We start from the raw sequence: 10,093 nt of genomic DNA on the forward strand, positions 1-10,093 counted from the left end.
TTCCTTTTGGAACATCATACTGTTTTCATTTTTCATGTTTCTTATATTTCAATAAATAATCATTTCCCTGCTTCAACCATACTTACCAAATTTCATTGGAAGTCACCCGTCTATTTAGAAGTAGACATGCATACTACAGTGTATCTCCACCTCATGGTATACTTGCCCCCATTATACAGATCCTCTAGACAAATATATGCATATACATGCTTATCTATGTATCTATTGATCTTGAATTTTGCATGAAGGTTGCATTATATCAGAAAGAACATGTAACATCTGTTCTCACAGGATTTTAAGGGTAATATAATCCCAATGAAACTGTTAAATACACCTTGACATTAGAATGCTGGCCTTTATACCATTGTCTCTGCCTACAATGTCAGGATATACTTAAATAGCAGATGGACTTGTGACTGTTGTTGAACTCTACTATTATCATAATACAGGAGAAAACAGTTGGGGGAGGTGGGAGGAGGTGGTGGAAGGGGAAATCCCTGAGTCTAAACAACTGCATCACAAAAATAACTTTTTAAAAAAAAGTAATGTAGCTTAAAATGATGCTGGTTTTCTGTTATGGAAATAAGAGTACTTTACCTAAAAACATGCCATTTAAGTGTTCAGAGGGGATAAATTCATGAAAAAAATGCCTCTTTTACCTGAAACTATTTATTTTGCCATAAGCAAATAGTGAAAAAGAAAACAAATAGCCTCTTACCAATACCTAGCAAGGATCAAATACCTGAAGGCATGGACCTGGGGAAAGTCTCGGGAGGTCACTGGGATCTCCAGCTAGAGTTGCTGCTGCCCTCATAGCCACTGTGTTTGCTGCACTCAAAGGCAAAAATCAACAACCCAGTAATTAGGTAACGTGGAAGCCAGGAAGATTTTTAATTCTAAAGTGTAAGAATGAATCATCCAAGTGCTCCTGGAGTGCTGAAGCCCCTGCTGTAATGCACACTCTTGACAAAAATCCCAGCTTCTGCTTTCATTCTAGAGTTTACGCAGAAGAGTGTGTAAGTGTTAGAACTAATTCACAGCATGGCTTTCTTGTTCTGCCTACTTAAGAAATGTGAAATGTTTGTGAGCAGGAGAAACATTGTCCTGAGTTAAAGGTCTTCTGATAAAATGAGTCAATCTGTTAAGAAATTCTTCTGTCCACGTCACTGTATATGATATATCCTTGGCCTCTGTGTACGTGGTATAAGATTGTAAACAATAGGTGCGGCAGCAGAGTCATGATGGTATGAATCTCTGATAGAAGGTTCATTTTCTATTAAATGCAATGCTCTGTACATGATGTAGGCAGTAGAGGTACCTCCACATCAGCCAAGGACCATGGTGCAGTGGGAAGCACAAGTGGGCAAAGCACAAGTGGGCAACCTTCATATGAGGCCATCATAATTATGGTGGGGGTGATAAGGATATTGATGTAGAAATATAAACCAAACCCATGGGAAAAAATACATCTGAATACTCTTTGAACACAATCCTATTTGGTGAGGAAAATTGTGAAATACTGGGGCAGATGTTTGACTTAGCAGTAAAGACGCCCACACCACACATCAGAGTGCCTGGACCTAACACCCACCTCAACTCCTTACTGCAGCTTCCAAATAATGTGAACACTGGAAGGTGGTGATGCACAAACAGTTGGGTCTCTGTAACAATGTGGCAGAAATGATTTGAGTTCCAGGTTTCCAACCAGATGCTATTACAAGTGAACCAGCAGACAGAATTCTCTCTCATTCTCTCTCTCTCTCTCTCTCCTCTCGTTCTCCAATAAAAATTCCTAAAACTTGCCTTAGAAACAGTGAAATTCCTGGATTGGTTTTATTATTTTTATTTATTTATTATTATTATCTATTATTTTATTGTTTAATTTTAATGAACTTTTTAAAAATACCCACTTACATGTAGTGAATGAGATAATATTTCACGGACAGCACTGTCAAGGTAGGACAGTTTTCTGGCAGAAAGAACATCACAAAAATGGATTCCAGTGTCGCACAAGTGCAATAAGAATGCAAGTGTCATCTGAACAATTGTTGTGGTCAGGTCAATGTAAAGGTACCGTATGCCAGCTGGGCACATTTCTTCCTGCCCATGAAGACTTTACCTTAGGAATCTCCAGATAACCACTTAGTGGTTGATGGCAGTCAAAAGGACGCAAAGAAGACAGGTCATTCATCCAGCTTCTTTGCCATTGTATCTCAAGGACAGCCTTTGCTCCAGCTTTTAGTACATTGCTCCTCATTCATTCCTGAGACCTCACCAAAAGGCCCTTCATGCCCATATTTGTATCAGCATCCTAAGAAACAACCACTAAAGCAATCTCTAAGTTTCAGACTTACTCTACAGTTCCTATCTTCCACATTCTTGCCGGGCTTGCCCTTTCTTCTCTAGTCATAGAAATTGTTTTTTTTTTTTTTTTTTCTACACTGTTTCTCTAAATTCTTTCAGGTTCTACCCATTATTACCCAGTTTCAGGGGTACCTCCACATTTTCGGATTGCTATAACGGCAGCCACACTACCCAGTTCCAATTATTTTAGTCCATTTTCTGCACTGTAACAGCATGCTACAGACTGGATAATTTATCAGCAATTGAAGTTTGTTTGGCTGGTTTTTGTGGAGGCCAGAAAGACTGGCATGGCTCTGTTTTCTGTGAAAACCATCATGTGGCAAGACAGAAAGGAGGGGCAGGGAGAGCTGAACTTTCTTTTCTATAAAATCGATTCTCATAATAATAACATTAATCCGTTAATGAGGGCAGAGTCTTCATGCCCTCGTTACCATTTAAAGGTGTATCAACAGGACCTGGAAAGCTGTGGGCCAATTTGTGAAAATGCCAGGACTGGGAAGGGGAAATGGGGGTTGCCAACAACCCAGAGCCTGGCATTTAGAATCTGAATTATTTGACAGAAAGGTCAGTCATAATTTCAGGTGGATGTTGATGTTTTCTGTTGTTGGATGGAATGTTGTGGGGTGGGAAACAGAGGCACAATATCATTCTATGTAGAAGAGACTGTTTATAATCTCTGTGGGAGATACACAATGGACCGTGAGTCTCCTAGGAGAACCTTGGTTCTTTCCTTTCATACTGAACCTTTGGAAAACAACTCTTTCCTCTTTCTCCCTCCCATCATTCCCTTCTACTTGAATTCTACCATGCTTGCTTTACAAAAGTCACTGTTTCAAAGGTCGCCAATGAAATTTTTATTTCTAGATCCAACATCCTTTCTTCTTAGATCTCTCTGCTGCATTTAATATCACTGGACACTGCCTATCAGAAACCTAAACTGACTTGGTTTCTATGACACCACACACTCCATCCTTCTCTCTGCCAAACATGCCCTGTCTCTGTGTCTCCCTCCCAGCTCTTTTCTTGCTTCGGTCTCATGAATGCAAATATTCCCTTAAGTGTTTTGACTGTGAGATTTTCTCTCCTCTATTTTGCTCATATGTGATAATCCATTTGAGTTTCATCATTACTCATGATGATTTATTTGAAACCTAAATTTCAAATTCCAAATGTCAGTCACATATTTTAAATTCTCCGTTGGCCTTTTCTATGTGTGCATGATCCTATCACATCAAATGTAGCGTTTTGGAAACCTCCCTACCATCTATCGCCTCCAAATGCACTTTCTTTCAGTTATCCATGTGCATTAAAAGTATCCTATCTTCCCAAATTCTAAATATTACAGTTTAAATGTGTCACTTGAGTTTCACACCTTGAAAACTGAACCTCCAAAGTCATATGCTAATGAGGTTTAATAGGTGGGACTTTGGTGGTAACTGAATCACATGAATGGATTGACCCATTCATGGATTACTGATTTATTGAGGGAATGCCTTCATTCTGAAAGTGAGTTTTGGGTACAGGCATTGGCCAATTAGGATTCTGGTTCAATGTGCTTGACCCATAACGTAGTGTCTAGGTCCAGTCCCTTCCTTCTACTTCCCACTGGCATATACCCTGGGTAGCAGTCGTTACTGCTCAAGAAATTAGGTTTCTCCATGGATGGAGCATCTGACTCCCGGATTCAGTCCTGGCCCAGGTCCTACACGTCTTTGCAAATTTTAAAGGAATGAATCAGCAAATGGGAGTTCCCCTGGTTGTTACCATCAGTCTTTGTACCTGTTGTTACATCTGTGGATGTATCCTCCTGTTTATCTCTACTGTTGTCTCTCTGCCTCTCCAATAATATAAACGTATAGCATCATGCTTTCTTAAACTAACTAAATAAATCAGATTCTGACTTGCTGTCTGTCTGAACATGTGATGCCCTCTGCCATGTCATGCTACAGCAAGAAGGCTCACACAAGACACTGATGCCCAATGCTTGGATTTCCTAACCTCCAGAATTATGAATTAAATAAAACTCACTCTATTCTTCATACTTCGTATAGTTGTTACGGTCAGTTATAGCAACAGAAATGTATCAAAAACTACACAATCATAATTTGAAGCAAAATCTGTCAAGAGGTGTTTGGGGAACCAGTGTTTGGCTTAACTGCCAACTGGGACACCTCCATCCCACAATGGAGTACCTGAACTGAACACTTACCTCCAGGTGCTTACTATTGCTTGCGGCTAGTACAGATACTGGGAAGCAGCAACAATGGCATAAGTGATTAGGTTATTTCCATCAACATGCAAAATGTGGACCAAGTTCCTGTCTCTTGGCTTTGGTCTAGCCAATCTCCAACTGTGGTAGGCATTTGAAGAGTGTATGGGAGCTTATTTGTAAGATCTTTATCACTCTCTCTTTCTCTCTGAAGAAAATAGATAAATAATTTTGAAAAAAAATCACTTGGCCTCACATTTCATTGCTTTCTTTTTGAAATACCCATATTTTCCTTTTCTACATTTATCATTAAATTGTCCCATCAATATAAGATATTGTACATTTAATTTAATATAACCATGTATCAGAGTAATACTCAGGTACTTTGATGCCCCCACTGCCTCTTTCCACCTAGATACCTTTATATTTCCTTAAAATTAACAGAACACCTAGCAAACGATTCTTTGTTAATAGCAAAATACTGTTTTAATTCATGTTTTACTTTGATGTCTTTTTTTTTCTTTGCATTTCCTAATGTTACTATTACTTCAATCTTCCATGAGTGTTTAAGCCTTAAGAAACTATATTCAAGGTATTCTTTAACTTCTCAGATACTCTTCAGTTATAAGGCACATTCCCTGCTTTGTGCAACTAAATCATATCACTTTTCTGGCACCTGCTATGCCTTGGTGCCCTTCCTTTCCAAAGGCAAGCTATAGTGCCTGCCAACTGATGTAACCAGAACACCTCTCCTTAAAGAACAGATGCATCTGCTTTTCCTCAACATACAGTCATGCTTGCAACCTAACATCAGCGCTTCCAGAGTTACCCAGATAGAAGCACTGCTTTCACCTGAAAGTTTATTACAAAAAAAAAAAAAGGCACCCAAGAGCCTCTCAGCAGCCAAAAAGCAGCAGCAAGAATTGGTTTGCCTTTTGAGTTCTTCCCAGTTCTGAAGACCCAGTATTCATATTCCTACACTTGACCTCAGAGTCCTTTCTCCAAGACAAATGATCTTCAGTTTCTAATGTTGAGAATGTCATCTTCTAAAAACCAAAAAAGCTTATTTTAAGGAAGGAAATAAACAAACAAAACAAAATATGTTCCAAATTTCTTCTCCTTTTCCCATTGCACACAAAGTCTACTTTTAAGCTCGTGTTTTTAGCATATCTGAATATAGTTCCTCCATGGTCCATGTGAACTCTGCGCCTTGATCCACACACAGTATAAACTCTATAGGCTCACTCTTCCCCCAAGACCAGTTCCATAGATTCATCTCCCATTACAAGACTCTTTTCTACGTTAACTTCAAATCTTTCTGTTGACATAATAATAATTTATTTATCTATGATGAAAACTAGGAGCACCTGGTGAGCCCTGTGTTCTCTGAATTTTATGCCACTCATTAATTATCCTCTTGGAGGATGTGCACTTTCCCTACATTCTCAATCAGGGCAACCCTTCCCAGTCCAGGTCCTAACTAGAGAATTACCTGCTCTTATCACTCAATTGTGCTTACAATGCATTGTTACTTAAGGATTCTGTGTAAACGGACTCCATCCTGTTTGGAGAACTTGACTCCACAAATACATGTCAGATTCATTTCATGCAGAATAATTGTTAGAAAAAATGAATGACATAAATATGAGTAAGATCTAATACCCAGATTCATTCTCGAGGTGATAAGCAATAAACACAATATTGCCTTTAATATGAGGCAGTTCATGATAATAGTCATAAAAGCCTAAAACTTTCTATGTGCTTTGTGAATATGATACAATCTAATTTTTTTCTCAGAAAAGTCACTGGGAAATGGACAGTTCTGTTTGTTTCACAGAGAAGTAAATTAACTTTCAGAGAACACTAATGATTTTCACAATAATCAACAGCTTGCAGATTAGATGACTGGAATTATACTCTAATTTTTTTAACTTAACCTTTGAGAATCTCCAGAGAGGTAAAAATCATCTGTAATTAGAACATAAAGCTTCATGAAGCCCATCACGCTTTTTGATTAATTATGAAAAACAGGATTTCATGAAACATAATAAAAGATCAATTGAAGACAATAATTAAAAGTAACAAAACAGGAAAGTTAGCATATAAAAAGAACAGCAATGTAATACATTTGACTGAAGCACAGAATTTGGGGAAAATTTTGTAACCAAGTGGGAGTTAAACTGAACATACCATTGTCTTCAAGGTGAAAGCTAGATATTTAATTCAAATGACCATAGAGTATAACTCCAACTCTAGTGCTAATCCTGTACAAGTCAAATAAAGTTTTATAACCTGGAATTCAACTTAGAATGAAATTAGTAGAACATTGATACTTCCCAGAGGTGAAGATCAGAAGCATGATTTGAACACTGGTAGAGAAAGTGAATTCTTGAGGTGTAAAGATTGAGAGTAAAGATTCCAAAAAATTTGGAGATGACACAGTAGCAAAATAATGATATCAAAAAGAGAAATTTTAGTTTGCTATCCTAAAGACACATCATGTTTGCGTGGTAGCAAACAAAATGTGAAAAATTAGATAACAGCAAGAGGGAGAGAGTGAGAAAGAGAGAGAGAAATGACGTCTCAGAGTAATATGTAATATGAGGGTCAAAACCAATCTATCCTCAGAGCTAGCAGTCTAGAGATTGCTGAGTAAATATGAATATAATGTGTAATGTCACCAACAAAGATGAGTTATATAGACCTTTAATAGCGAAGAACTCAAAGAAAAGTAAACCCAAACTGGGAAAGATGGTGTATCCCTGCACAGAGTCCATAGGTCTTCAGAAAAATAAGGCATACTGAGAAGTGAGGAGATCCAAGCCACCATTGTGTAGGTGAAAGAGAAAGAAGAGAAAGGAGAGAAAAAGGGAGAGAGAGAGAGAAATAGTAGCAGAAAAATAGTGTAACGGTGGTAACGGTGTTTGGTGGAGATACGAAGTCTGTACCTCAGTTATCTGTTTTCACTTTAACACTGCCTCATCATTAACTTGACCAAAAATAAAGGAATTTTCAGGGTTTTCAGCAAAAAGCAGAATTACAGAATGCTCTACAAACGGGGTGGGGTTGGGGGGAAGCCTTTGTTTCCAATGCTCACGTGCTTCAGGAACTCCTGGTAGAACACAGGGTCCTCGGACTGAGAGGTGCCCAGAACACAGTGTGAAATTTTCCTGATGCTGCCAGTCTTTCACCAACCCACAATCTTGCAACTCTACATCCACTTCCTTCTCAGCAATGAAATCTGGAGTTCTGGGAAGTCATTTGTGTCTAATAAATAACTCTAATTGATTTCCCAGCCTAGGGCTTCACTATTCTATTTCCATCTGTACTTCTGAATCCTGGCACCAGGAAGCAGGCCTGGAAAATCATTAATTTGCTATTGGTACTCTCCACCACACCACCACCCATCCTCATGGAGCCTATGAATAAATCCTGCAAGGCCTGAGACAGGGAATCTTTGTATAACTAAAGAAGCTGGGTAAACAGTGCCCTGTGCTTTCAGCTACTCGCATACTGATCATCGTTACTGCTGTAAAAGTCCAGCACAAGGACATGTACAGGCTGCTACTTTGGATGCTTTTCTTCACCTGTCTCAGACAGGTAAGGAGGTCAGGGGCTGGTTAAGGAACATAAGATGAGAAAAGAACTTAAATCTGAGCTGTTTTTCTGTTTATGGGAGGAAGTCATGTTTCTTTCTTGATTCCACAGACCTCAGTGGGAAGGTCTTTGTGTTCCCTGTAGAATCTTCTACTGCTCATGTGGACATTATCAAAAACCTGAAGAAACCTCTACAGAACTTCACCTTGTGTCTTCGAGCCTACAGCGACCTTTCCCGTGGCTACAGCCTCTTCTCCTGTAATGCACAGGGCAAAGATAATGAGCTGCTCCTTTATAAAGAAAAACGTGGAGAGTACAGCCTGCATGTTGGATGATCCAGTCACAGTCAAAGTCAATGAAGAATTCCCAGCCCCAGTGCACATCTGTGTCAGCTGGGAGTCTTCCTCAGGCATTGTTGAATTTTGGGTCAATGAGAAGCCTTTGGTGAAAAAGGGTCTGAAGAAAGGTTACTCTATTGATGCTTAGCCCAAGATAGTCCTAGGACAGGAGCAAGAGTCCTTCGGGGGTGGGTTTGATAGGAGCCAGTCCTTTGTGGGAGAGATCAGGGATGTGTACATGTGGGATTCGGTGCAGTCCCCAGAGGACATCTTCTTTACATATAGCAGTTCTGCCGTCAATCCTAATATCCTTGACTGGCAGGCCCTGAACTTTGAAATGAATGGCTATGTTGTCATCAAACCCCTGGTGTGGGTTTGAGGTCTTGAATTAATAAGAGCACTTGAAAACGAAATGATTGACATCTACAGATTTGCCCTGAACAGCTAGATGCTGTTAGCTCTCTCTGCTGTGAATTTCTTATCTACCTGTCTGCCTACTAAAACAGTATCACTTTATTTCACCTGCAATTGTTTAGTATGTGAATACTTTTTCTCATATCTCCTTATTTGGTAACTGGTATTTCATTATCCAGAAAAAAAAAGGTTATGCATTATAGACAGGGAAAACTTTAACTAGAATAATATCACAAAGTCAGGGCACTCTAAATGACTCAGCAGCAACTAAAAATTATTTTAATAACAACTCAAAAGACATGTCAAATTGCAATAGAAATTTTTCTATTTGCTTTTCAAGCTACAAATCAATCATAAGGCATTCTGAATTTGCTCCAGGGAGACAACTATGAGATAAGTAAGCAATAGTTGAGAATCTGACAGTGAGTGATCAGACAAGGGGAGAAAACTCTACAAAAATTAGTAATGAAAACTAAAAACATACAAGGCTGTGATAATTTTGAAGAAGAACCAACATGCCTCTATGTCTTAAAAATGCCTCTTGCAAGGAAACCATCATGCAAAATATAACTTCAATAACCCATTCCATACTGGGTTTTTTTTTTTTCTGGCTGCATCCCATGTGTTTTGATGGTTTTTTATTTCAGTTTTTTTTATTCCAAATACTTTCTTTCCTCTTGTCAAATTCATCGCTGGCTCATGGATTACAAGGTGGCATCATTTTACCCAAGAGACTTTTGTGTTTTCTTTTTGTCACCCATGCGTTGGTTACTCAGTGGTGCGTTTTTTCATGGTGCTGTAATTTTGTTGTTGTTGTTGTTGTTGTTGCTGCTGCTGCTGTTGTTGTTGCTTTTGTTCTAATTCATACTGGTTGTTGACCTTATTTCATGGCTTCTCATTTACGAGAATATATAGTGCTGGAGTAACGGAGACTATCATATCCAGATGTGGGGATACAGTGCAGTGTGCATCCCTGCTTCCAAATCAAAGATGGACTCCCAGTGAAACTGTTGGAAATGTGTAGACAATGGGATGCTGGACTGTCTGATATTGTCTGTACTAGCAATGTCAGTGCACACTTAAATAACAGACTGATGGAATTATGACTCCTTATGAAGGACTATACTATGTAGCAACAGGGGGAAAATCTGTCACGGGATGGGAGTTTGGG

The 10,093-nt window shown here is 38.9% G+C and overlaps 1 protein-coding gene across 1 annotated transcript in view; it reads left to right on the forward strand.

Annotated features, from left to right (window-relative positions):
- The window catches only part of APCS (amyloid P component, serum), a 29,478-nt gene extending 19,732 nt beyond the window's left edge, over nt 1-9,746 (forward strand). Inside the window, 3 exon segments of the mRNA XM_058656155.1 lie at nt 8,076-8,173; nt 8,282-8,501; nt 8,503-9,746. Coding sequence (XP_058512138.1) covers nt 8,076-8,173; nt 8,282-8,501; nt 8,503-8,887 — 703 coding nt within the window. The 3' untranslated portion in view covers nt 8,888-9,746.
- The last annotated feature ends 347 nt before the right edge of the window (nt 9,747-10,093 follow it).

This window comes from Ochotona princeps, chromosome 2, assembly GCF_030435755.1.
Source record: "Ochotona princeps isolate mOchPri1 chromosome 2, mOchPri1.hap1, whole genome shotgun sequence".
NCBI classification, from domain to species: Eukaryota; Metazoa; Chordata; class Mammalia; order Lagomorpha; family Ochotonidae; genus Ochotona; species Ochotona princeps.